We start from the raw sequence: 27,995 nt of genomic DNA on the forward strand, positions 1-27,995 counted from the left end.
AAGCACAATATGTATGCCTTTTCACGTTGGTCATTATTGTCACAAACCCCTTTTTACCCAATAGCATTTGCTGTTCACGTGGGCTAACAGAATGCAGTAGTTCTTGAAGGGCAGCACTCCCCATGGTGCTGCTAGTGACTGAACTGTAATCTGAGATGTCATTCCTGTGATCTTTATATATAACATTGGAATTTCATTAATGTGCGTCTTGACATTCTTGTGGAAGTTGCCAAAGCTGGGCACCAATGGTGTGCGATCAGTGTCTAGAGGTGAAGAGGAAAGCAAGCAATCATACAGACTTGGCAGAAGTCACTTCTGCCTTCTAGAGCCCAGATTACTTATGTTTCCTTCCTTTTCATGTGTTAGAGTGTATTTCCTTCAGAGGCAGAATTAAGCTCTGTTTTCTGTGGAAAACCGAATTTTCAGTAGTGGATTGTCACATTGTCAATCACACACACACACACACGTTGTCTGGGATTGTATTGAACTGTTAGCATGACCTAGGGAATTATTTTGTCTCTGGTGGTAGGACAGAATAACTTGGAAAGCTGTCTGGCCACCTTACTTGTTCCTCAGGTCTGAGCTCTCTCTATATTGCCAGGTGTCACTTTGTTACTGTGTAATTGTGAGGGGGTAAAAGTCATATTGGACTTGAAGGCGGAACACCGCTAGATTAGAATATTGTTCAGTTTACTAGTTCCGGATCTTTAGGCAGAGTATTTGACCTTCTTTGTTAAACAAACCTCTGGGGTTTTTTTTTTGATCAGTAAAATAATCCAGTTCACAAAAGGCTGAGAGGACTAAGTCAAGTCTGCCCAAAGATGGTGTAAATCACAGATTGCGCAAATTTTAGATATGTTGATATTGGAAAAACTTTATGTCTTCAAAAGTAAGAATTTTATATCTGTCCAGAGCTGCCCAAAGTAGAGCTGGCTTTCTTATGACCTGTGATACCCCATACTGGCCTGTTTGAGTCTTCTCTCTATCTTGAGAATCTACAATTCAGTGATATTCTATTGCTGAAAGAGGGTATTGAGTCTCTTTTTTTGGGTAATTCTTTTCATCTTGAGATGGTATGTTAGTGTAATATTAGTTATCTATTGCTGTGCAACAGATTACCCCTAAAACTTAACAGCTAGAAATAACAATCATTTATTATCTCATAGTTTCCATGGGTCAGGATTCTGGGTGTGGTCTAACCAAGTGGTCTGGCTGGGGTCTCTCATGTGACTGCAATAAAGTGTTATTCAGGGTGGTTAGTGCAAGGTTTGACTGGGGTTCGATCTGCCCACCTAAGTTAGAAGGCTTCAGAAGACCTGTTTCCAAATTCACTCCTGAGGTCTCTTCATAGGGCCACCTCACCTCATGACAGTGGTTTCCCAAGAGTGAGAGAAAACACCTATAACAGAAGCCATGGTCTTTTCATAATCTCATCTCAGAAGTGACATGCCATCTGCTCTATTCTATTCCTTCTGCTCTATTTTGTTCCTTAGAGGTAAATCAAATGTCCTGCCTACACTCAAGGGAAGGGGCTGGGTACTGAGGTATGAATACTAGGATGTAGGGATCATTGGGGGCTGTCTGAGAGGCTACCTGCCGCAGGTGGATTACATTCAGCCTTTGGATGGTGAAGTGGAGTCGGAGTGGACTTGATTTCTGGTTTTGTAATAACGAGTTATATCTAGTTATTTTTTTTTTGCTTTTTAAAAATTTTATTATGTTATGTTAATCACCATACATTACATCATTAGTTTTTGATGTAGTGTTCCGTGATTCATTGTTTGCCTATAACACCCAGTGCTCCATTCAATACATGCCCTCTTTAATACCCATCACCAGGCTAACCCATCCCCCCAACTCCCCTCCCCTCTAGAACCCTCAGTTTGTTTCTCAGAGTTCATAGTCTCTCATGATTTGTCTCTTCCTCCAATTTCCCCCCCCTTCATTTTTCCCTTCCTACTATCTTCTTTTTCTTTTTTTTTTTTTTTAACATATAATGTATTATTTGTTTCAGAGGTACCAGTCTGTGATTCAACAGTCTTACACAATTCACAGCTCTCACCATAGCACATACCCTCCCCAATGTCTATCACCCAGCCACCCCATCCCTCCCACCCCCACCACTCCAGCAACCCTCAGTTTGTTTCCTGAGATTAAGAATTCCTCATATCAGTGAGATCATATGATACATGTCTTTCTGTGATTGACTTATTTCACTCAGCATAATACCCTCCAGTTCCATCCACGTTGTTGCAAATGGCAAGATTTCGTTCCTTTTGATGGCTGCATAATATTCCATTGTATATATGTGTGTGTGTGTGTGTGTGTGTGTACATATATATTAGATCTTCTTTATCCATTCATCTGTTGATGGACATCTTGGCTCTTTCCATAGTTTGGCTGTTGTGGACATTGCTGCTATAAACATCAGGGTGCATGTACACCTTCAGATCCCTACATTTGTATCTTTGGGGTAAATAACCCAGTGGTGCAATTGCTGGGTCGTAGGGTAGCTCTATTTTCAACTTTTTGAGGAACCTCCATACTGTTTTCCAGAGTGGCTGCACCAGCTTGCATTCCCACCAACAGTGTAGGAGGGTTCCCCTTTCTCCGCATCCCCGCCAACATCTGTCGTTTCCTGACTTGTTAATTTTAGCCATTCTGACTCGTGTGAGGTGATATCTCCTTGAGGTTTTGATTTGGATTTCCCTGATGCCGAGTGATATTGAGCACTTTTTCTTGTGTCTGTTGGCCATTTGGATATCTTCTTTGGAAAAATGTCTGTTCATGTCTTCTGTCCATTTCTTGATTGGATCATTTGTTCTTTGGGTGTTGAGTTTGATAAGTTCTTTATAGATTTTGGATACTAGCCCTTTATCTGATATGTCATTTGCAAATATCTTCTCCCATTCTGTCGGTTGTCTTTTGTTTTTGTTGACTGTTTCCTTTGCTGTGCAGAAGCTTTTTATCTTGATGAAGTCCCAATGGTTCATTTTTGCCCTTGCTTCCCCTTCCTTTGGCAGTGTTTCTAGGAAGAAGTTGCTGCAGCTGAAGTCGAAGTTGCTGCCTGTGTTCTCCTTTAGTTATTTTTTAATATTCTCAAGTGGAAGTAGTTTTTTGAATTTGTTGGAGCCCATTCTAAAGCCCATTTCACCTGACCGATCAGTTTTAGCATAATGAAGATGAGTGTCTTTTCTTTAGCACCCTTGTCTGAACTGTAGAAGTGGTTATGTAGAAGATAAGCCTGTTTTCATAGTTCTATCAGAGGGAATAAAATCAGGTACTTTCAACATATCTTTTGTTTTATAAGACTATAATTATGCCTTATGTTTGAAAAAATTTGCAAGGTGCCTGATAGCTTGTAACAGCAACACTTTCTGAGCCATTATTTAGGCTTCATAGAGATTCCAAGGACATGGCATTATGGAGTAGATTGTTGGTAATCACTTTTTGATCAGATAACAAATAATATCATGATTGTTCAGTTTCTCTAAGGAAGATTTTTAGGCATTTAAGAAATCATTGTTTTTTGAGTAGCCTGCCTAGAACCAGTTGTTATTAAACTGAAATAAATGTAGGCTTCCTTGTATTTCCGTCTTTTCTTAAAAACCAGATCTCCTTTCTGCAGAAAAGTAGCTTGGCAGAGAAGAAAGAACATGGGACCTGAAGTCAGTATATCTGTATTTTAGTCCTAGCTTTGTCCTTAAATATGTGTTTGACCTTGGAACGTTCTCTCACCCTATCTGACTTTAGCTTCCTCATATGATGTTTTCTTCCAGCTTAAAAATCCTACTCAATTTCTTTCTCCCTCTAGGACAGTCTTGGGGGTAACAGCAAGACAGCCATGGTGGCCACCGTCAGTCCAGCAGCCGATAACTATGATGAAACCCTTTCAACTCTGCGGTATGCAGATCGCGCCAAGAACATCGTGAACCATGCTGTGGTGAATGAGGATCCTAATGCACGAATTATCCGGGATCTCCGGGAGGAAGTAGAAAAGCTCCGAGAGCAGCTAACCAAAGCGGAGGTATAAGGCACAACCAAGCCACACTTTATGGGTCTAGGAAAAGCTAGAATTTGAATTGTCTTCCCCTTAGCTGTAAGTGATAAGTACTCCACCTAGAATTTTTGCGTTTCCTGTAGGGAGAGAAATTTGAGATGAGTGATAAATAAAGATAGAGGGTTATAGTTGCAATTTAGAGAGTTTTTACAGATGTGAAAGGATTGAACAGGAGGCGAGAATAAAGGGAATTGTGAAAATGTTTCTTTCCACAGTATAGGTATAACTAAGAATAAAGGAGAGAGATGCTTGAAACAAAATGTATGCAATTTTAGTGCAGAAAATGGTGGAGAGTGGACATAGACCGATGGGGAGAGGATTCAAGCAGGTTTTGTTGTATCATTTGTTCATTGGTTGAAGGCAGAATGGAAATCTTTTTTTTTTTAATTTATTTATTTTGACAGAGAGAGAGAGAGAGACAGCAAGAGAGGGAACATGAGCAGGGGGAGTGGGAGAGGGAGAAGCAGGCCTCCCGCTGAGCAGGGAGCCCGATGCAGGGCTCGATCCTAGGACCCTGGGATCATGACCTGAGCCAAAGGCAGACACTTAACGACTGAGCCACCCAGGCGCCCCGCAGAATGGAAATCTTTTTTTTTTTTAATTTTTTTATTGTTATGTTAATCACCATATATTACATCATTAGTTTTTGATGCAGTGTTCCATGATTCATTGTTTGTTCATAACACCCAGTGCACCATGCAAAACGTGCCCTCCTCAATACCCATCACCAGGCTAACCCATCCCCCCACCCCCCTACCCTCTAGAACCCTCAGTTTTTCAGAGTCCATCATCTCTCATGGTTCGTCTCCCCCTCTGACATACTCCCCTTTTCTTCCTCTCCTGTTATCTTCTTCTTTTCATTTTTTCTTAAAATATGTTGCGTTATTTGTTTCAGAAGTACAGATCTGTGATTCAACAGTCTTGCACAATTCACAGCGCTCACCGTAGCACATACCCTCCCCAATGTCTATCACCCAGCCATCCCATCCCTCCCACCCCCAACCACTCCAGTAACACTCAGTTTGTTTCCTGAGATTAAGAATTCCTCATATCAGTGAGGTCATGTGATACATGTCTTTCTCTGATTGACTTATTTCACTCAGCATAACACCCTCCAGTTCCATCCACGTCGTTGCAAATGGCAAGATCTCATTCCTTTTGATGGCTGCATAATATTCCATTGTGTATATATACCACAACTTCTTTATCAGAATGGAAATCTTAAGGAGTTCTTCCACATCTTAATAATCTAGTTTTTCCATGTTGTGGCTTAATTATGTTTGTAGAAAAAAATATTTTATAGCATCTATTTAGGGGTGCCTGGGTGCGCAGTTGGTTAAGTGTCTGACTCTTGGTTTCAGCTGAGGGTTGTGGGGTCGAGCTCCGTGTTGGGCTCTGCATTCAGTGGGGAGTCTGCTTAACGTTCTCTCTCCCTCTGCCCCTCCCACTCATGCTCTCTCTCTCTCTCAAATAAATAAATCTTAAAAAAAAAAAAAACAACTATTTCGAGGTGCTCTGTTTCCACTACCCTTTGTACATTCTGTAATGTATGGTGTTTATGTTCCATTACTGAATTTGAAACCTATATAATTCTAACCTAAAACCAAATGCTCATCCTCTTTTCAAAGGTGAAATAAAATAGCGGATTCAGGATTTCTAGTTTAATTAGCATTCTGTTCCCATGATTTCCCAGTACTTGGGGACTTTTCCTGGGGTCGGGACCATAGCCCTTTTCTTTCTTATAATCTGTTTTCTGGTAGTAAGTTGGTAAAATACATGGTCAAAATAATTATCTTAGTTACATTTTTGCCTGTTGAAATTTATCCTTTTTTTACAGGGGTAATTTTACAGTTCATCAAGATTCTTTGAAATTTTGTTTCCATCTTCTTGGTATTAATAACACCATTCACTTTACAACATGTACAGATATTATCAGTATATACTTGAATCAATACCTGAAGTCATCAGGAGAGACTAGAATGAATCCTGTGTATTAGTCTAGGTATATGACCTATTGGGATTTAAAAATAAGCCCTTGAGAGCTTGAACTTTCTGTCTCTCTAAATGTAATTAGATCTTGGGGCCCTTGGGTGGCTCAGTCATTAAGTATCTGCCTTTGGCTCCGGTCATGATCCCAGGATCCTGGAATCAAGCCCTGTATCAGGCTCCCTGCTCGGCAGGGGGCCTGCTTCTCCCTCTCCCACTCCTCCTGCTTGTGTTCCCTCTCTCTGTCTCTTCTCTCTGTCAAATAAATAAATAAATAAATCTTTAAAAAAAAAAGGTAATTAGATCTTCACAGTGACAGTAGGTTGGAAGAAAACAGTTAAGTCTTTCTTTCAAGCCCACCTTGGGTAACTGAATGAGCTTTGTGGGATGCATACAGTCTGGGTGCTGTGTGTCAGTGGCATTCATCATTCTGGTTTAGGTAGATCAGAGACCTCAGTGAATTGTAGAGCTGAGAGGAGGCGGATTGTTACTTTTATCCTTCTGGATTTAGTTAGTGCTTTCTTCAGGGCATGGTACAGACATTTCATTAAATAAATATTTTCTTACAGGCAATGAAATCTCCAGAACTGAAAGATCGGCTAGAAGAATCAGAGAAGCTAATCCAGGAAATGACTGTGACCTGGGAGGAGAAACTAAGGAAAACCGAGGAGATTGCACAGGTTCGTGCTTCCTGATTAAAGCAAGAGAAAGCTCGTGGCAGTTTGTGCAATGCAACTCATGACGTTTCTGGTTCCTTTTTTGATTTTTAGCTTTGAAGATGGCAAATCTAGCACCAGTAATAAGAACCTAGATCCAAGAGTCTCTATTTTACAAAGTTAATTTGAAGGATAAGATGTAATTACAATTAATAGTTCATTATGTAGGAAATGTTTTTAGGGTCATAAGCATTTTTTTAAATGAAGTAACTACTTTGTAGCCTCTGACTATGAACCCCCAATTCTATTAAGTGCTTTGCTTACCCAAACTACGAACTTACCCAAACTACGAAATTATTACTGGTCGATGCTCGGCTATAATAGTATTAGTATATACTCAGGAAAAGTAATATGAAATACCTAAATCTGAGCTGTCTATCTCTTATGTTTAGAATACTTAATACAGATAGAGTTGTGAAATTTTAGGGAGGGAACATTAGCACTTAGAAAGAATCCTTAGTGTCCAGTTGTCTACTTAATAAAAGACTTACTCCGTAGCATTCCTTTTAGGTGTGTATTCAGCCTCCGTTTTAGAAATATATGTGGTAATGTGGAGGCCAATACCCTGTCGAACAGTCTTTTCATGATTGGACAGCTGTGATAACTCTAATGGTAGCTATTTAATCGAAATCTTTCTTTCATTTCTGCTCATGGTCCTTAGTTTGTTCTTCCAAAGCTAAGAGAATGGGTGTCCCACATATATACAGTAACTGAGAGTAATAATAATAGCAAATATTTATTGCATACATCCTGTTGGGCCCTATGCTAAGTGCTTTTAAGTACGGTATTTTATTTAATCCCCCCAAAAGCCCTATAATACAGGGACAGTCATTACCCAGATATTTAAGGTAACCTCTGCCTTCTTCCTCTCCTTTTCTAAAGTTGAAAATCTCTGGTGTTTTCAACTGTTCCTCATATTAGTAAATATACAGAACTTGCTACTTTTGTCACCCAGCAGGTTCCATCTTTAAATGTGCTGTCCAGAATCAATTTATACATCAGATGTTGTAGGATGGTACAACTATTATGTAGCATAAAGTGGATATGATATTAGTACAGACTTATTTTTAAATATTTTTTATTATAATCATTTTCAAAATAGATAAAAACAAGAGAGAAGAGTATAATGAATCCACATGTGGCATCACCCAGTTTCATTGAAGATCAACATATGACCAGTCTTGTTTTATCTGTATCCCTACACGGGGTTATTTTAATGCAACTCCTTCAAATTACAGGGAAGAGAATATTCCAGTGTATGAACTTTATTTCTCATTACATATTTTACTTTTTGTTTTTCATAAATTATAAGTCATTCTAATAGTTATCCAGTTTAGAACTAATTTGTGTGAGCCTTTTAGAGCTACTCCAAAAGAAAACATTGACTTTGAAGTGCTATTGTATTTGAGTTGCTTAGCTGATACAAGGCAGGATAGGTCTAAGTGAAATTGCAGTGTTAATGCTGGTGAATCTAACTGTTAGCATCTTTCCTTACCTAACTGTTCTCTTCCTCTGTCAGGTATCCCTTTTGAGGACTGTGCCTGATTTTATCCAGCACCTCATTTAACACCTTATCTTCGCAAGTCCCCAGCCTTTCATGCTGCTGAGCTTGCTTCTCCTCTCTCAGGGAAAAAGACGTAGTCTGTTGGTCATTGACCTTTTTTCAAAAGAGACTAGCATTTCCCAAAATGTATTTCTGGCTGGCAATATAGCCACCAATTATTAATAAGTCTTCTGGGAAGAAAAATGGTCCATGGTCAGATAACTTTGGGATGGTATCCCTAAAAATAGCAAAATCCTTAAGCTGTAATTTAATTGTACTGCAGACTTATGTTGTGGCCCTAGTTGAATGACTTAGCTTGTCTTGTCTTTCTTTACAATCAAAGGCTTTTGGTGGCTATGACTCATTACCACTTGCTATTTATATATAGTCAAAGACACCCTGTTCTGCCCCAATTCATATACCTTAATCCTAGAGCATTGGTTACAGGAGTCACCTGTATTCCCCTATATGCATACTTTTTGTATATTGTGTGGATTCAGAGGCAGGTAGGCACAAAAAAGAAAGGTTCATATTCTTATGAAAATAGTACTTGAATGCATAGGCAAGTTTTATTTTGACACATTCACAAGACTCACGTTTTGAGTGCTCACTGTGTGTCGTGCACTGTACTAGGTGCTAGGAATTCACAGTGGGTATATAGGATCTGTGCCCTCATAGAGAAACAGTCACGTAAACAAGTATGAGTTACCAAGTATGAGAACAAGTACCCTTCAGATAGAAGAAACAGGTGTAAAATCTCTTAAGCTCAGGAGCGCATTCTTGACACTTTCAGGGACCTGGAAGAGTTCCATATAACTATAGCATAGGCTTTGAGAGTAGGAATGATAAAACATGAAGACGGAGAGGAAACAGGCCAGATCAAAGGACCTGTGGACTTCGTTGAGGGAGTCTGGCCTTTATCCTGGCTGGGGAGTCACTGAGGCTATCAAGCAAGGGAGTGCATTGAAAATTTGACCTTTTGTAAAGACCACAGTTGGTAGAACAGCTTTGCTCATATGCACAGAATTAAATGAGAAAGACAAATTCAAGATGTCAGGTATTTTCAAGAATGATAATTGAGAACTCAGTAGAATACTTGGTTGCTATTGGTAATGCCTTTATTTCTCAAAATAAAAAAAATTTTTTTAAAGATTTTATTTATTTGACAGAGAGAGAGAGAGGCAGTGACAGAGCACAAGCAAGGGGAGTGCAGGGAGAGGGAGAGGGAAAAGCAGATTCCCTGCTGAGCAAGGAGCCAGATGTGGGGCTCGATCCCAGAACCCTGGGATCGTGACCTGAGCCGAAGGCAGATGCCTAAGGACTGAGCCGCCCAGGCACCCTCAAAATAAAGTTTTAAGTAACAAGATAAAATAACATTATATAGTTTAGAGAGAGAAAAAAGGCAATAATCTATAATACCATGTCCTAAGATAACATATTTGAACTGTAAAGTTATTTAATAATTATTCCAGTGTACGACCTTTTATATCTTGCTGTGTCAATAGTTGTGGAATTAATAGTTCTCTAATACATTTACAGGAGCGGCAGAAACAGCTTGAGAGTCTTGGAATATCTCTTCAGTCTTCTGGGATTAAAGTTGGGGATGATAAATGCTTCCTTGTTAATCTGAATGCTGATCCTGCTCTGAATGAACTTCTGGTTTACTATTTAAAGGTGAGGTAACAGGCTTTGCTGCTATTTCCTGCCACAATAAGAACAGTATTTCATGGTATTTTTTTTTAAACTTAGAGAGCCATGCTTATTCCAAAATAATGAGAATTAGCAAATTGTTTTTATTTGAATAAGCTGAAGTGTAGAAAATCTTGAGTTTCTGAGATTAGTTTCCCTTTTTATTTATTCTTAAGATTTATTTATTTATTATTTGAGAGAGAGAGAGAGAGTGGGGGGTGAGGAAGGGGCAGAGAGAGAGAAGGAGAGAGAGAATCTCCAGCAGACTCCCCGCTGAGCACAGAGCCTGACATGGGGCTTGATCCCATGACCCTGAGATCACGACCTGAGTCGAAACCAAGAGTCGGACACTCAACCGACTGAGCCACCCAGGCACACCTGGGATTAGTTTCCCTTTTTAGTCTTTGAGTAATGTAATTCAACCTAGGAATATAAAACATAATATTCTGATGTTATTTCCAAGAAACTAAGTAACTTTAGCTACTATTACTGACTGTGATTTATACCAGGGAGTTAAGTAGATAACTTTAAAGCTTAAAGGAAGACTTTTTTTTTTTTTTAAGATTTTATTTATTTATTTGAGAGAGAGAATGAAAGAACGAGAGAGAGCATGAGAGGGGGGAGGGTCAGAGGGAGAAGCAGACTCCCCACTGAGCAGGGAGCCCGATGTGGGACTCGATCCCAGGACTCCAGGATCATGACCTGAGCTGAAGGCAGACGCTTAACGACTGAGCCACCCAGGCGCCCTAAAGGAAGACTTTTAAAACTAAATGATTTATTAGTAGACTAAAACTTTTGTGGTTTATTTGAAGCACACCTTTTTGTGAGTGGTTAGATTACAAGAGGAAATGTTTAAAGAAAGTTATGATGTGAGGCTACTTACTATGAGTTTTGTGTTTCCAGTAATTTAGGAAAATTTAAAAATTGGGATTATCAACTTATAAAAAAAAGAATAGATCACTTAGAGACTGAGAGGGTCAGAGTACAGAATAGAAAACCCAAACAGTGATGTGTGTTGAAATCTGTAAATTGTGGGACATATCAGGGAGACAAGAGACAACTTTAGAATGAGCGGGAATCCTGAGCCACTACATAAATTATGAGGAGCTCATAATCACTTTGTCATGCCCAGAGCATAAGTGAATTAGGTAATGGACTATAGTATTCTGACATGTGGTCAGTAAATACTAGGAGGAAATTTTTCCCTCCCTTACAATATAGGCACTATATATGTAGATTTAACTAAGGTGACTAGGAAGTTAAAGATAATGAGCTGGTAAAGTTGGAAACTGCTTTAAAATTAAAGCCATGTGGCATCATTTCTAAAGAGACTAAAGAATTCACGACGCATTGGCTAGTTTCCCAGTTTTTATCAGAGATATCCTGGCATAACTGGTTTGTGTTATTTTGATAAAGCCCCTTTATTAATGAGTATCTGATACCATGTTTTATTACGCTATGAGGTAAATTGTGTTTTTGATGCATGCAGCCTATGTGCGCTCCCAGATATCGTACTCAAGTGGGAGCAACATGAGAGTAGCAGGGAGATGACCCGCATTTTTGTCTGGATGTGTGATCTCAAGTCCATTTCCCCCTCCAGTCTACAGATTCCTCCTGTATAAATGGATGCTTTGTCTGGCTACCTCACAGGGTTCCTGTGAGGATTACATGAGATTTACAAGCACTTTGTAAACAGAAGCACTATATAAATATAAAATATTCCACATGTCTTATTTGATGCTCTGTGTGGTACCTTATGTATATTATCCTTGTCTATTAGAAAAAAAAAGTGTACATGATTACATCCCGTACTGTGTTTCTTAATGATGGTGGCAGCATTTTGTGTTAGGGTTTCAGCTGCAGATACTCATATGCTTTAGGAGAGGTGTAGTATAGAATAGGACTCAAATATTCAGAAATATTTTTATTTCTCAGAACTCTGAATTCTTTTTCTTTCTGATGTGATGAAGTTCAGATTGGAACACACAAACACATACGCCCAACAAGAAAAAAACCTGATTCATATCTGTTCCTTAACTAAAAAATTAAACAAAGAAACTATTTAAAGACTTTTGGAGGGTAATCAAAATATTTCTGGTCATCTTGTGTGGGGGTGTCGGGATTCTGTTTCAGACTGTGTGGTCAACCCTGTTTTGGCAGAGTTTGAGGTAGTGTTGATTTCTTCACTGCCCAAGCTAACCCCATGACAAAAGTATATTCATGACCAAGCACATTCAGAAGGATGATCTCAGTCCAAGAACAGTTTTTTGCTTCAGTAAAGTGATACCATGATGTGGGAAGGAGGAATTTGGAGGCTGAGCATTTTACTTATTTATTTATTTATTTTTTTATTTCTTGTCTTCGAATTCTGAAGTCAATTTAGATGCTGGGCAGATGACTTCACATCTCTGGGTGATTTTCAGCACCCCATCTATAAATGAGAGCACTGGATTAAATGATCTCTAATGTTTTTTCTAGTTCCAAGTGGTATGGGTCTCTTCCAGAACAGAATCCTCCATTTATTTGTTTAGTCTGGAACTGGCAGAGGCAGGGTATGGTGGCCAAACCGTAGATGGAACATAACTCCCAAGATGATTTTGTATCTAATTTGCATGCATAGGCAGTCCTTGTGTTGCATGGTTCCAACACGCACAAATTCCAGTTACCACAATTTAGTAAATAATGTTGATGCATGCCACTGCTGTTCGTGAGATTCTACATATGCAGCCAGAGAAATTTAGTGAGGGTGAACTTCTCGATGTAAGTCATGAAAGTGTGACGAGAAGGATAAAGATGTCCCAAAGGGAGTGACGCCAGAGAACACTTCCCATTGAAGGAGGTCTTGGAAATATTTTGCAGCGTCTGGAGCACAGAGGTTAAAACGGTAGTTCCTTAGAAAGGAGTATCACAGTTTGCCAAGGCACAGAAAATATGCTCACTCCATATTGTAAGTTATATATATATATTGAGAAGAAGGCAAGTAGTGTTCAAACTACTCTTAAGTTTTTCGCAAAGAAAATGTTTTAAATTTCGGTGTGCCCAATATTCTAAATTATGGTATACTAAATAGTTTTACTGTTTTTTCATTTCCTTATACATTGTGACAGTAAGAGAATTCTTAATGTTTTTACGGACATTTTAAAAAGTCACAGAATAATTGCGGTTTTCCCCATTGATTATTAAGATCTCCTTGCAAAGTTATTTTTACAGTTCTGTGTTCTCGTGCAAAGCAAGGACTGCCTGTGATTCTGAGATAGTCTTCCAGTGCTGGCCAAGCTTCTAGAGGGAAGAACTGCTTACCCCACCTTAAAAACATGATGCTAGTAATACACTTTGTTTCCTGAAGAGTTTTATAAATACTTACTAGAAAAAGGGGAGGGGGATTCGTGCCCAAATTCCAACATGCAGAGAGGACCACAGTTAATATTTAATAGTTTTATCCATATTCTCTGGATCTATTCCTGTATGTATGTCTATAGACTTAGAATGATACATATTTTTATATTACAGAAATGGGATCATAATATGATTGATCTAAACACGCCTTTCAATTATCCACCAAATCTTTTCAGGAGGGCTATTTTGCTCATGCAGTTCTGGATCTACGCTTTTCACAAGTCACTTATTAATGGCCTGGGAAACAAGGCTGATTCTGAAGGATCTGGGGCAAATTCTATATATGCACTGTAAGGATTCATACCTTGATAAATGATTAAAGCAGCAGCAGCTTTAAAACACATGTCGATCATATAGATGACAATGCCAGTCGTCGTCTTGGCCAGTATTTGGTCGCTGACTGAGGGGATTAGAATGGCAGAGGCACCAGCCAGTCAGTGTTTGTGGAGCTGCGGGTTCAGTTTCAAGGACCCCAAGATGAATAAGACACAGTTAGGGCACATTAGGAGTTCTTGGGTCGGCAGCAGTGGGACTCCTGTGGTGTAGGACTTGAATTCATAAAAGATGGGCAGATACCTTCCTGCCTTTTTCACCTCCATTCCAGAACAGCTGTCTTCAGAGTCTTGGTTCTGTTAAACCAGCGTGACTTCTTTATGAAAGAATTTTGATTATTTAAATATGTGAGGAGTAACTACTTTTCTGCTTAATACCCTGGTACTCACTTACCTTTTCCTTCAGAAATTATCTGAGAACGCTGATAAGGCCGAGGAACCTCACAGGCTTTACTAATATGCTACTTTTCCTTCTTGCAGGCTCGGAAAAGCTTGCCCTGTGAAATTTGTCACTAGTGGACAAGTCCTGTCTCTTTTCATCTTCCTTTCTCTCCTCCCTCCTTTCACCTCACCCTGTTCCTCTCTGTCTCTGTCTTTCTCTCTTTCTTTTAGGACTTAGTTGATGAAAGGGAGATTCTTAAAAGAGCCACGTAAGTAGTTGATTTATAAAGGAAGCAAGGTACAATAAATTCATAGAATAGTTAACTAATCATCTCCAGTGAAATTAAATTTAAATGGATGAAGAAAGGTTAAAATGCCATTTCTAGCCTTTGATTATTTCTGAGATCTTTAAATCTAGTATTTTATATTTGTTAAAGTTTTCCCGAAAACTAGTGTACTTTAAGAATCATTATATCCACGGGTGCCTGGGTGGTGCAGTTGGTTGGGCGTCCAACTCTTGGTTTCAGCTCAGGTCGTGATCTTGGGGGTCGTGGGATCAAGCCCCTGTGTTGGGCTCCATACTTGGCACAGAGTCTGCTTGAGACTCTCTGTCCTTCTGCCCCTCTCCCCCTGGTGCACCTGTGCTCTCTCTCTCTCTCTCTAAAATAAACAAATTTTTTAGAAAAAGAATCATTATATCCATATATCACATAGAGACTGAAAAGCCACCCCTGATTAACTTTATCTTATTTTGATTACCTTGTACTTTCATAGCACTTATTAGATAACCTCTATACCAACCTATGATGTTTATTTTTTTCCTCATCAGTATTTTTACTGCAGTGCTTAGAGCACAATAGGAGGAATTTATCAAGAAGTTTATTGTCCAACTTGTTTAAATATCAGACAGTAAGGCTTTGGGCAGATGGAGCTTTTAGAGCTCAATGTTTGAGATTCCAGCAAATCATCCAAATCAGAATAGAGTATAATCTCAAATGAGAAATTTAAGTTGTCGCTGAGATCATAAGCACCACAAATGGGACTTTGTCTCTCTTTTATCTCTGGTGACTCAATGCCCAGCTCATGATAGGTGTTCAGTATAATATTTGTTGATAAAATGAAGTTTTTCTCCTAGAATTTGGATTAGACCTTTGCACGTTTGTATTAATATCTTGTCTCCAGTAATTTTTAATTCAGTCTATGACCAGATACTTAGCGTCCACTATGTATCATGTACTGTTCTCTTTGTTGGAGAAGATGCAGGAGTCCTGTAAAGATTGCTGTCTAAATAAAGGGAAAACACCATTTGTACAACAGGTAGTAAAATGTGGTACCCACTCTGAATGTAATCAGGGTTCAGAGAAGGGAGAAGTCAGTGTGGCCTAATGGTGAAACATTCAAGTAGAAGATGAAACTAGACCTAGGTATTGAAAGACATTCTCATTTAGTTGAAGGGAAGAGGGAGCATTTCAGGCAAAGAGAACAAGAGCAAGGGCACAGATGTGGGCCTGGAATATATAGCTCAAGGCTTACTTCTACCTCCACCTCCACCAAAGTCACTGTTAGGACTCCTTCTAGAATTTCTTACAGGAGGAGAAATGGGATTATACATGGAAGTGGCCTGAACCAAGTGCTTTGGGGATTTTTCCTCCTTTTTAGGTGGCCTTGTGTCCTTTTTCTCTGTAGACTTTTTTTTTTTTTTTAAGATTTTATTATTTTTAAGTAATCTCTACACCCAGTGTGGGGCCTGAACTCACAACCCTGAGACAGAGTCACATGCTCCTCCAACTGAGCCAGCCAGGCATCCCTCTCTTTAGATATTTCTTTCCTCCTCTTGGAACTTCTCTCCAGCATGGGGTTGGTGTTGTAAAGTCAGGGTGGGAAGAACCAAAGTGGGGAATGGAGACAGGCATGGAATAGATTCTTTAGGCCCGCTACTGAACATCATAAAGCATTACTTGCAGTTTCCACACAGTCAGGTCTTGTTCTCCAGATTAGGAAAGTATGAGGATTAGCCAGGAAGCCTCAGCTAGTAGTGAGGGGTAAAGGTTTATGTGGAATGTTCTCTGTATTATATACACTCCTTGGGGATTGAATAGGATACCATGGGACAGCTCTGGATCCCCAGCTCTTTGTTTCCTTAGAAACACCACTGCAGTATAGTTGAGTGAAGAAACCCCCAGAAAAGGGGAAATGAAAATACTAGTGGGGAAGGGCCCTTTTTATGAGATGGAGGTCCCAGAAGAGATGGGAAGCACTGAGACCCACAACATAATTAGAAGAGTTACCAGCAAAGAAGAGGAGAGAATTGTCTTCCTTTGAGTCTGAAGGGAAATGATTGTTCATTTATTTTTCTTTTATATTTATTGAATTCCTAATTATGCCACACCTGTGTTAAGTGCTTGGATTACAGTGGGGAGTGGGTCAAGCTGTTCTCTGCTTTTTCCATGCTAGCTGTGGAGACAGATACTGAGCCCACCACAGTCAGTGCTAAGTAAGGAATTGAAATAGGAGAGTAATGGGGTGGTTATTTCTGATTATCAGTTCGAAATATATCTCTCTGAGAATGTGCCCTTTAAAGGTGAGATAGAAATGGTAAGAAATTACCAATATGAAGGTCAGCGGGAAAATGTTTCAGACCGAGGAAACCGCCAGTGTGCTCAAGGGGCAGATAAAAAGCCAGTGTAGCCTTATCTTGCTCCAGGAGAAGGGGGAGTGGCAGGAGCTAGGATAGGAGAGGTAGGCGGGGCCACATCACTGAGTGTTTCTTTGAAAGCCTGGATAAGAATTTGGACTTCATTCGAAGTTCAAAGGGAAACCACTAGAGGGTTTTAAATAAGGAGATCACATGATCAGCTATTATGCTGGTGATGGATGGGGCTGGGGGATTAGGGTTAGAAGTGGAGAAAACAGGAGGTTCATGTATTCACCCCAGCAATACAGCAGGGTGTGATAGTAGAGGTGGGGGAAAATAAGCCAATTCTGGATATGTTTTGGAGGGACAGTCTATAGAGATGTTCTGATTGACATGGGCCCAGGGGTAGGCTGGTAAGGGAAGGAGAGGACTCAGGAGCATCTAAGCTTTTTAGCGGACTAACTGGGTGGTGGCAGTAATGACTATTAATGGGGAAGAGAATAGATTCATTGGGTAAGGTTGGGGGAGCAGAAGTTCTGCTTTGTGCTTTTCACTTTGAAATGTCTTTAGACACTCAAATGTCATGACATTTAGACACTTTGGAATGGCTTTAAGCAGGGCACCTGGGTGACTCAGTCAGTTAAGCGTCCGACTCTTGGTTTTGGCTCAGGGCATGATCTCAGGGTCCTGGGATGGAGTCCCATGTCAGGCTCCGTGCTCAGGGTGGAGTCTGCCTGAAATTCTTTCCCGCTCCCTCCCTCTCCACTCTTCTCCCAGCTTGAGAGTGCGCTTGCTAGCCACTCGCTCGCTCACTCACTGACATACATACATACATAAATCTTAAAAAAAAAAAAGAAATGTCTTTAAGCATCCAAGTAGGCAAGAAATAATGGCTAGCGAGACTAGAATAGTGGTAGTGGAGGCAGGAAAATAATGGAACTGAAGTCTATATTTCCTCACCGGTGATTTAATTTATATAAAGACAGTGTTGCCTTCAGGCGGGGTCTGAGGACCCAGAGGGGGTCCCGCATGATCAGCCTTTGGGTGTAGGCCTTTGCAAGAATAGAAGCAGGAAAAGGAGCAAAAACAGCAATTTTTCATGGGGTTCCTTTAGTTTCCCTGTTTCAGCAGTATTTAAAACCCCTGCAACTGGATAAAATCATCGTGATCAGAGGTCCACAACTACTTCCACCGGCCAAATCTATTTCTCTGCCTGCTTCTCTATGGCCTGGGAGCAAGAATGGTTTTTACATTTTTTTTTTAAAGATTTTATTTCTTTATTTGAGAGAGAGTGCATGAGAGAGAGAGAGCATGAGCAGGGAGGAGAGGGAGAAGCAGGCTCCTTGCTGAGCAGGGAGCCCCACACGGGACTAGATTCCAGGACCCTGGGATCATGACCTGAGAGGCAGTTGCTTAACCGACTGAACCACCTAGGTGCCCATGGCTTTTACATCTTTTTAAATGATTGGAAAAAAATTAGAAGAACCACAGTATTTCAGACACATGGAAATTATATGCAGTTCAAATTTCAGTGTTCATAAATAAAGTTTTATTGGAAAGTAGCCACACTTGTTCATTTGTGTATTGTCTGTTTTCATACTACTAGGCAGAGTTTAGTGGTTACATATGGCTTGCAAAGCCTAACATATTTTGTATCTGACCACTGATCTAGGTGTATGGAAGGAGAAGGTGGCTTAGGGACACATCCAGGTGTTATCATTGTTTAATTATGTACCAGTAGTTAAGTGTTGAACTGCATAAGAGGGAGCTTGATTTCTGTATCTGCTTTCTTAGTTGCCAGCCAAAAAGGAAGGCTGGTGATTGGGGCTTCAAGAATTGATTGTGGCTCTACAGTAAGAAGAACACATCCATCATATCTTCTATGAGGATTAGGGAGACCATGGGATTCATAAAGTAATTTTAATCTTTTCAAGCTCCTTAGATTTGAATAGTTTTTTTATCTTTGTGTTGATTATCTTGATTGAGACCAGGTAAGTGATATACAACTTAAGTAACTGTAGTTTTCAGACCAGTAATTTTGGTGCATTATTGACACATGGCTCATGCTCTGAGAGTAGTATAAAATATTTGGGATCAAGATTGCAATGGAAAATAATGTAGTATAGACATTAATATAAAACTATAGTTTTAGTTTTAAAAGGTGTAACTCAACTCAGTGCTATTTATTCCTTATAAGGAAATACACCTTATAGAATATATTTCAGAGAAAGCCTGAAATTCCCTCTACCCCATTCCATTTGCTTCAAAAAACCTTTTCGCTAAGGTGATGGATCAATGTAAGAGGGCTCAGAGGAGATTCAGTTTCTATATATGTAAGAATATAATACTTATCAGTGACTTTGATTCTTTTGTAGGAACATACATTGATAGGTTCAGCAAATTCCCAAGATATCCAGCTCTGTGGAATGGGAATTCTTCCTGAACATTGTATTATAGACATCACAGCAGAAGGCCAGGTCATGCTGACTCCTCAGAAGAATACCAGGTAATATACTTTCATTAGTGTTAATGTCACAATACTTTTTAAGAGGACGAAAGTACACTAGTTGTGGATGTTATACAGCATGTTTGGCCTTTGCTTTTAAGTTCACTTATGAAGCTATCCAGTTAGTTACCAAGTCCTTTACATTGAACTTTTTAATATCTCTTAAACCCATATCTCCTCTCTATACTCACTACTGTGGCCTTATTTAAATAAGACCCTCATCAAATCTTGATTGGAACTATGCCAACACTCTAATCTCTTTCCTGGGTCACTTACCATACAGCCAGATGGCTTTCTACAATTTTTTTTTTCCCCAAAGATATTACTTATTTATTTGACAGAGAGAGAGAGAGAGCACAAGCAGGGGGAGCGGCAGAGGGGGAGGGAGAGAGAAGCAGGCTCTCTGCTGAGCAGGGAACCCAGTGTGGGGCTTGATCCCATGAGCCCGGGATCATGACCTGAGCCGAAGGCAGACACTTAACTGAGCCACCCAGGTGCCCCAAGCTTTCTACTAATTTTGATACAAAATCCCTTATATCCCTCCTATTTGTCTCCTATTCCTCTGTGCCTGTCATTCCTTTGGGCAGCTGACTCCTGTTTGACCTTCAAGGCTAAGCTCTGTCATTGTCTACTTTGGGGGAATTCCCTGTTTGGTCTACATGAAGGGCCCCTAGTATATATTCCCAGTACAGCTTATGCTTCCTGTTATGTTAAGACTTCATACTGTATTCTTTTCCTAAAAGACTTTATTTTATTTTTTAAGTAGTCTCCATGCCCAGTGTGGAGACTAAAGCGGGGCTTAAATTCACGACCCTGAGAGCAAGACCTGAGCTGAGATCAAGAGTCAGACACTTAACCGACTAAGCTACCCAGGTGCCCCATCATATTCTGTTCTTGTGGGCTGTTAACTTTTATTATCCCAGTAGACTGTGAGCTCATTGAGGACAAGGGCCTGTCTTTTTTGGATCTCTGTCCTTAGTATGTAATAGAAGACTAGTATATAAATGCTCAAAAAGTAATGAATGAATGAAGAGATATAACATTATATAAATTAAATGTTTCTCAGTTTGCTTCCTTGAGCTGTGAAGCTGTTATTGCCCTGTTATATAATGGTCAATGACTGTTAACTGACTTACACTGATTCTTCAAATGTTGACCCATTTCATTATGTGGTACTGAATAATCATTAATATCATTACTAATCTTGGGGTGCCTGGGTGGCACGGTTGGTTGAGCATCTGACTCTTGGTTTCAGCTCAGGTCATGATCTCAGGTTTGTGAGATTGAGCCCCAAGTTGGGCTCCACACTCAGTGGGGAGTGTGCTTGAGATTCTCTCTCTTCCTATCCCTCTGACCCTCCCCTTACTCTTCCATGTGCTCGCTCTCTCTCTCTCTCTTTCTCTCTTTAAAAATCAATCAGTCAATCATGGGGCACCTGGGTGGCTCAGTCAGTTAAGCGTCCGACTGTTGGTTTTGGCTCAGGTCATGAGCTCACAGTCGTGGGATCAAGCCCCGTGTTGGGCTCTTCATGGAGTCTACTTCAGATTCTTTCTCCCTCTCCCGTTCCCTCCTGCATGCGCGCGCTCTCTCTCTCTCTCAAATAAATAAAATCTTTTAAAATAAATAAATAAATCTTTAAAAAATATCATTACTAATTTTGTCCAAAAAAATCTAAATATTGGGAAGCTATCCAGCTCATGGGGAAGGGTGCAAATGAGGAAGAGGAAAGAACAGCGGAAGCTGGGCCTGGCACTCCCAGCCCGGGCATGCTGTTCTCCTATTAAATCGTCTCACAGAATACCACCCTTAGGCAAGGTTACTCTGAAGCTGTGATAAAATATGACAAACCAGGCCACATAATAATTTTGTTTCAGCACAGACAAAAGCCAGGGTCACTCTGTCACATACCAAATACCTTCTCTTGGCTGAGGTGAGTGATTACTTCTTTACCAGTCACAGCTTTATCCTCATTCTAGTCTCTCCTCTTATAGGTAAGATTTTTTTGAAATGCCCAATCATAAAAGTACTCCGGCTTTCTGACAGCATCCAACACATCCAGAACCCCTCTCTCTCAGAGCCTTTGCCAGGTCGTCCGGCTAAAGCCCAAATCCTGTAACAGTCCTTCCGAGCACACTGTCACTGAGATACCCCGTGCTTCCTGCGACTGTGTCTTCTCCCTGTGCATGAGGAATCAGCCCAGCTTGTTCAGCCTCAGGAATGCTCCTAGTGGTCTTTGGGTGAAGGACATTGACACAGTTTCCACACTCCCAATTTTCACTTGAAATTTACAGTTGGCATTTCCTCGCTTTGTCCATTTTCAAGAAAATGGCTGCCCCAGATACCACTTTGTATATGTCTTTTGCTCAGGACAGTCCTCATACTCGGGTGAATGAACACAGTGCTTTTTATGTACTTCTTGTTTTGTCACCCGAAATGTTTAAACAAGTTGTGTACTCAGGGTCAGGATTTTTAAAAAGTAATAATTTTTTTTTAAAGATTTTATTTATTTATTTGACAGAGAGAGAGATAGCGAGAGAGGGAACACAAGCAGGGGGAGTGGGAGAGGGAGAAGCAGGCTTCCCCGCGGAGCAGGGAGCCAGATGCGGGGCTCGATCCCAGGACCCCGGGATCATGACCTGAGCCGAAGGCAGACGCTTAACGACTGAGCCACCCAGGCGCCCAAAAAGTAATAATTTTTACTGCCTCATCAAGGACATCCTCAAAGGAAACATTTTTTAAAAATTGTGAGTGTATGGCAGTGAGTAGTCCAGTGACTACTAGTAATGTTTGGTGCCACTGCCTTGGTTTGTGCTAAAACTCTAGCGGTTTTACTCATTGTTGGTATATATGTCAACATGGTGGAAAGGGCAGGTTAGCATTATTATAAAAATAGCTTTGATCTTGGGGACCCCACAGAGACCACACTTTGAAAACTGTGATTATAATCATGCTTTTATTTACTAATTATGGCTTAACTGCTGTGGCTTTTAAAAGTTAGCCTCTATATATGTTTGCCTTTAATTGAACTCCTCATTGTATTTAAGGAATTTGTGTCATAAAGGCTAAAATCTGCTAATTTTAGTAGGTTCTCTCTTAATATAATTTTTGAGCTCATGCTTTGAATAATCAGACTATAGGAGGACCAATTACTTTTAGTGTTTAAAAACCCACATGGTAGGTGAAATCCGGATGTAGAGAGTAGGATTTTATGTATATGCATATACATAAAAAGTAACTAGCAATATAAAGCCAGTTAAGTGCTTTAGGACAGTAAAGAAACTAAGACACTCTTGGCTGGAGTGACGAGCAGCTTTTACAGAGGAAGCAGAAACCAGCTGGGCTTTGAAAGCTGAGTAGGCCTTGGTGGGGAGAATGGGGAGGGCAGGAGCTCTATTCCAGGATTCCAGGTTGCAGGACTGGAATAAGCCTGGCTTTGAAAGAAGAGTCAATCAATCATGTTTAGTGGACAGAACATAAACCTTTTTTTTGGCTGGAGTTGAGAATTCACTAGAAGGGGGAAAGAAAGGAAGAGATAAATAGGGCTTCCTTTTGTAGGGCCTTTATGCTATGTCTAAGCAAATGAGTCCTTCAGCAGGAGAGAGGCTTGATAAAACTGGTGTTCCAGGAATATCAGTCTTATAGTGGTATGCATAATTTTTGTTAATTTCCTGCCCCTGCAAATTCTTCCCTTTATCTCCTTCCATCCACCCTTCTGTTGAACTCCATTGTCAAGATAACCAGTCAAGTGGACCTTATAAATCTTTTATACATTGATAGAATATGAACGTTTTTCTGTGCTCTAGGAAGTTACAGAAGATTTTAGCATAGGTCTCATTTCTTATATTTCTAGAGTCTAGTTGGTTGATTGGCTCTTATTATTCATGTAGATTGGACATACTCATTTGAGTTGTAATGTATATTGCTACCAGCTTTCTACTGTTAGCTGTAATGGCTCCCTATTTACTCCTTAATATGCTATATAACAAATTTGGAACTTTGAAAAGTAGAGGATAATAGTTGATTATATTTAGTATTGCAAGCATTTCTTAGCAGAGAAGTAAATACAAATAAAGTTCACTGAGGGCAGGGGAATTGATTATTTCATTTTTCCTAGTAACTAGATCTCTATAGTATTGGATACTTAAAGGGGAAAACATGATAATCATTGTTTGCATTGACCTCTTCTCCCCCTCAGAACATTTGTAAATGGCTCTTCCGTATCTAGTCCTATACAACTCCACCACGGGGACAGGATATTATGGGGAAACAACCACTTCTTCAGGTATGACATTATTCATGGCTCTTAAAGAGAGATTATTGAAGATTATACTTTGAAACAGAAGAATGTATATTGGAAGGTAAACTTAACTCCATAAAAAGCATACATTATTTTGTGCATATGTATTTACTGACTGTCTATGATTTGTTCATTGTATGCTTTGAGCCTGAGAGACATATGAACAATATTCTCAGGAAAAATAAGGAGTTTACTTACTTATTTTTTTCCTTTTTATTTCCCAGTGCAAGATGATTGTTTTGCTGTCTGGTGTAAGAATTCATCAATTTTTTTTTTTCTGACTTGCTTACCTTTTTATTTGTTTATTTTTTATTGGAAAAGAGTAGTTTTAGTTTCCTTATTCATAAAATAAAGTTTGTATTTTATTTAGGAATGTTTTCAGCTGCAAGTAATGGCAAACTTGACTATAATGGCTTAAACAGTTTGTTTCTCTGACCAAATAAGAAATCCAAAGGTGGGTGGTTGTTGGCATTGGCTAAGCCTCTCAAAACTGTCACGGCAGAAGGCTTGTCACTGTCTCTTTGTCTTGGCATTTCCCTGTGGTCTAAAGATGGCCACGCCACTCCAGGTATCAAAGCAGCATCCAGGCACATATGAAGAAAATGAGGGAGAAGGTGGTACTAGCCTTATCTGCTTGATCAGAAAAAGCAGAAGTCTTCCTAGAGCCCCCAACAATCTTCCATTTTTGTCTCATTTGCTAGAATTTGCTTCTTAACTACAAGGGGGGCTGAGAAAGAGCCTGTGCTGGGACTGCACGCAGTGTTTTCCATAGAAAACTGTTGTTGTGTTGCCAGGGAAGGGCGGGCTGGAGATTGTACAGAACTACAGTCCTGGTCTGTTCCTCTTCCTGTCACTGGTCACCATGCTTGGGGTATCAGACTGACTTTTCTTATGGCTAATGGAGATCCTTTGCTTGTGGACCAGTCGATATTTTGATTACTGAAGAAAGGGTAGAGGGGCACAAAGCGTGCAGAAAATATTTTTCCTTTTCTTCCTTTTCAAACTAAATCAGGTGTAAACTGCTTGGCTTGGTTTTCAGAACCTTCATAGTTTGAATTACGTTGATCTTTCCAGCATTATCTCCCATAACTTCTGCTATACAAATTTTGTGTGCCCCTATGTTGTTATATTCATAATTTCTCCAGAGACTATGAGAGTTTCCATTTCCACATCTCTTCTCATGCTGTTCCCACTTGTAAAGCTCGGCTCAAATGACTTCCTACTCTGTCATCTTTTCTGTTGTTATTCCAGTGGTCCTCAGCTTTTCTTCAATGCCGAGCTTGTCACAGTCATGTGGCCCTGAGTCACATGGTCTGTTGTAACCATTTGTGCATGCATGTGTGTTTATTTCTACTACTAGAGGATGAAATTCCGGAGTGTAGTAATTGCCTTACACTTACACGGTACCCCCTTGGCATCTAGCAAATGCCAGTATTTAATGAATGGAATAAGTGCGTATCTTTATTTTAAAAATAATATTCTTCCCCTCCCCCAAGACTGAATTTGCCTAAAAAGAAAAAGAAAGCAGATCGAGAGGATGAGGAACATGACACCTCCATGAAGAATGATACCAGTTCTGAGCAGCTCGACATAGACGGAGACTCCTCCAGTGAGGTTTCCAGTGAAATCAACTTCAATTATGAATATGCGCAAATGGAGGTTACCATGAAGGCTCTGGGTGGTAATGGTGAGCAGATATGTGCATTTTAGAATCTTTTAAAGCTGATGGAAAGTTAAAAATGTTTATGATTGAGACCTTTTAAATGTTAACAAAAAAGGAAATCTTTATGTTATTCTCTATATTCTTTTAATTTATTACATTTATAAAAACTTTTCATTCTTTTAGCCTTGAGTACTAATCACTGCCAACTTTGTTCTCATTAATAGAATTTCTCAGGTTTGAAATTTGACTGCCACTGTCACTCTTAGGTTACGTGTAGAACATACGCTAGACCTGCTTTTCCTCTGTGGAAGACAGTTCAGCATGTATTTGACAGAAGAGATGATATGATGAGGAGTGGGGAGTAAGGAACACTGAGTTTATTCCAGACTGTCTTCAAGAATCTTCATTTACTAATTAGGATGCCAAACAGCATAGCAGTATAGAACCACATTTGAAATCTATGGTGTTGTACTGTGACCTTTCATTCGTTTTTACCTTTTAAAAAAACTTTATTTAGATCCAATGCAGTCCATATTGAACAGCCTAGAACAACAGCATGAAGAAGAAAAACGATCTGCATTGGAGCGCCAGAGGCTTATGTATGAACATGAATTGGAGCAGCTACGAAGAAGGCTGTCTCCTGAGAAACAAAACTGTCGTAGTGGGGACAGGTTTTCTTTCCATTCACCCAGTGCTCAACAGCGACTGAGACAGTGGGCCGAAGAGAGGTAGGTGCATGGGGCCTTTATTACGTGTGCGTAGCATATGCTCAACACTTTACCTCACCGAGATATGATACAGTTTGGAGAAATCTGGACATTACTTGAAAAAGAATTATATTTAGAGAGAATGTAACAGCTTTAGAACCATTTGGCATTTTTTTTTCATTTTTGAGAAAAATGGGAATTACCAATTTATATTGATTTATTTAAAGTTGCCCATGTTAGGTGCTGCCCCATTTTAGTTTGTATGGCTTTTGGATTTGAATAAACAAGTATTTGTACTTAGAAGTTATACTTTATCGTTGTATTATACCTTAGGTTCTGAAGCTTGGGTAGATGCTTTTTAAAAAAAGGAAAAAAAAAGGTGGTTATCTGGCCTCATTAGGTCAGGTAGGTAAAGCATGGTGCTAATGAGATGCAGATTGCAAGTTTGAACTCTATATGGGCTAATTAGCATTGCACTAAAATGTCTCATCCATGGTTACAGACTGTACTTAACTAACCTCTTGCTCTTCAAAGTTTGGTCTGCAGACAGGCAGCATCTCTAATCAGGTGGAGATTGATAGAAGTGTAGTGTCTCAGGCCCCACCCAAGACCTAGTGAGTCCAAATCTTTAGTTTATCAAGATCCCCGGGTGATTTTTATACACGGTCAAGTTTTCGAGGCACTGTCCTAATCAACGGCCAGCTTGTTACAGGAGCATGTGCCAGTACTTACAACATGGCCTGATACAAGCGCGTGCATGGGTCGGTGTCAGTAACGTAGTCCCTGTGTGCACAAGGCAGTTGTAAAGCTTGGTTCGTAGTTTGGCATTAACATACTATGTACTACATAATACTCTGATGTGCTGCTTGATAGGTATCTCCCCCACCCCACCCCCCTTTTTTTAAAGAGAAGCAACGCTGAATAATAGCCTGATGAGGCTGAGGGAACAAATTGTGAAAGCCAATCTGTTGGTGCGAGAAGCTAGTTACATTGCAGAGGAACTGGATAAAAGAACAGAGTATAAAGTAACCCTGCAGATTCCAGCCTCCAGCCTCGATGCCAACAGGAAGGTGAGGTTGTCGTTAATGGAAGAGAACAAGGGAACCACCGGAGAAAACTTGTCTGTTTCAGCAGTGGTATTTAAACACCAGTGGGCTTGCCCTCAACCCCACCTACACTTTTTGCAGTCTGCATCCCTTTGTACTTGTTCTCCTGTCTCGAGTAGAATTCATTTGCTTTTAAGTTTCTGCCTTTGTGCATATGTGTCCTTTGTCCACTAGAATACCCTCTCCACCTCTTCCCACCACACCCCACCAGTTTATTTCACTCAGCCTCCTTTCTTCGGTCTGTTTCTATGATTTCTGGGAAGTCTTTCCTGATGAATCTTCAGAAAGTGATTTTTCCCGTTCATTCTGTTACCACCCTCCAACCCCCCCTCCCCTAAGTTCCGTGTTTAGTTTACATGTATCATGTTATTTTCACTTGCTAATAGATTGCTCAGCAAAACTGTTCATTAGTTGTTTCATGTGCGTATTCATGATCACAAATCCTTTTTTTTTGGTATAATGTAATAACCTTAATAAATTGTAGGGGGAAAGTCCCATCAAAATTTTCTATCCTAGCCATCCAGTTGTTTTTTTTTTTTCTTTGTTATTTAGGCCCTTTTCTAGCTCTCGGTCATATTCATACATAATTTTTGATGGTACATAGAATTTTATATTCAGATACATATTTTGAGGGTCCATGTGCTTTATTTCTCCCACAGTATTTGACACAACAAAGCTTTAATGGATTTGGTAGCAAGGACCATATCTTTCTTTTTCTTGTGGCATCCCAGCCTCAAGGTCATTGTTTTCACAGAGTAGATATTTGGCAAATAGGATGCTTAATGTTTTGAGTAATATAGTATTATGAACGTGATGCACTTACTGCTCTATGGAGGCTTGTCTCTTGATACACGTTCTGTGTGTGATTTGAACTTAGAACTTTATTTTGCTTGTTGGCATTTGTTGGGCAAACCACAGGTGCAGTGGGACTCAGACAAAAAGCAGTAGAGGAAAGCCAATCATGGGCTTAGATTCTTC

General features: G+C 39.9%; 1 protein-coding gene across 1 annotated transcript in view; it reads left to right on the forward strand.

Annotated features, from left to right (window-relative positions):
- The window catches only part of KIF13B (kinesin family member 13B), a 197,595-nt gene that overhangs the window by 87,610 nt on the left and 81,990 nt on the right, over positions 1–27,995 (forward strand). Inside the window, exons 11-18 of the mRNA XM_073892528.1 lie at positions 3,815–4,027; positions 6,616–6,726; positions 9,845–9,979; positions 19,114–19,244; positions 23,440–23,526; positions 25,038–25,228; positions 25,722–25,932; positions 26,819–26,981. Of these exons, the coding sequence (XP_073748629.1) occupies positions 3,815–4,027; positions 6,616–6,726; positions 9,845–9,979; positions 19,114–19,244; positions 23,440–23,526; positions 25,038–25,228; positions 25,722–25,932; positions 26,819–26,981 (1,242 nt within the window). The remainder of the gene's footprint in view (positions 1–3,814; positions 4,028–6,615; positions 6,727–9,844; positions 9,980–19,113; positions 19,245–23,439; positions 23,527–25,037; positions 25,229–25,721; positions 25,933–26,818; positions 26,982–27,995) is intronic.

This window comes from Callorhinus ursinus, unplaced genomic scaffold (assembly GCF_003265705.2).
Source record: "Callorhinus ursinus isolate GAN/ISIS: 27379988/994484 unplaced genomic scaffold, GSC_fseal_2.0 scaffold4, whole genome shotgun sequence".
Classification (NCBI taxonomy): domain Eukaryota; kingdom Metazoa; phylum Chordata; class Mammalia; order Carnivora; family Otariidae; genus Callorhinus; species Callorhinus ursinus.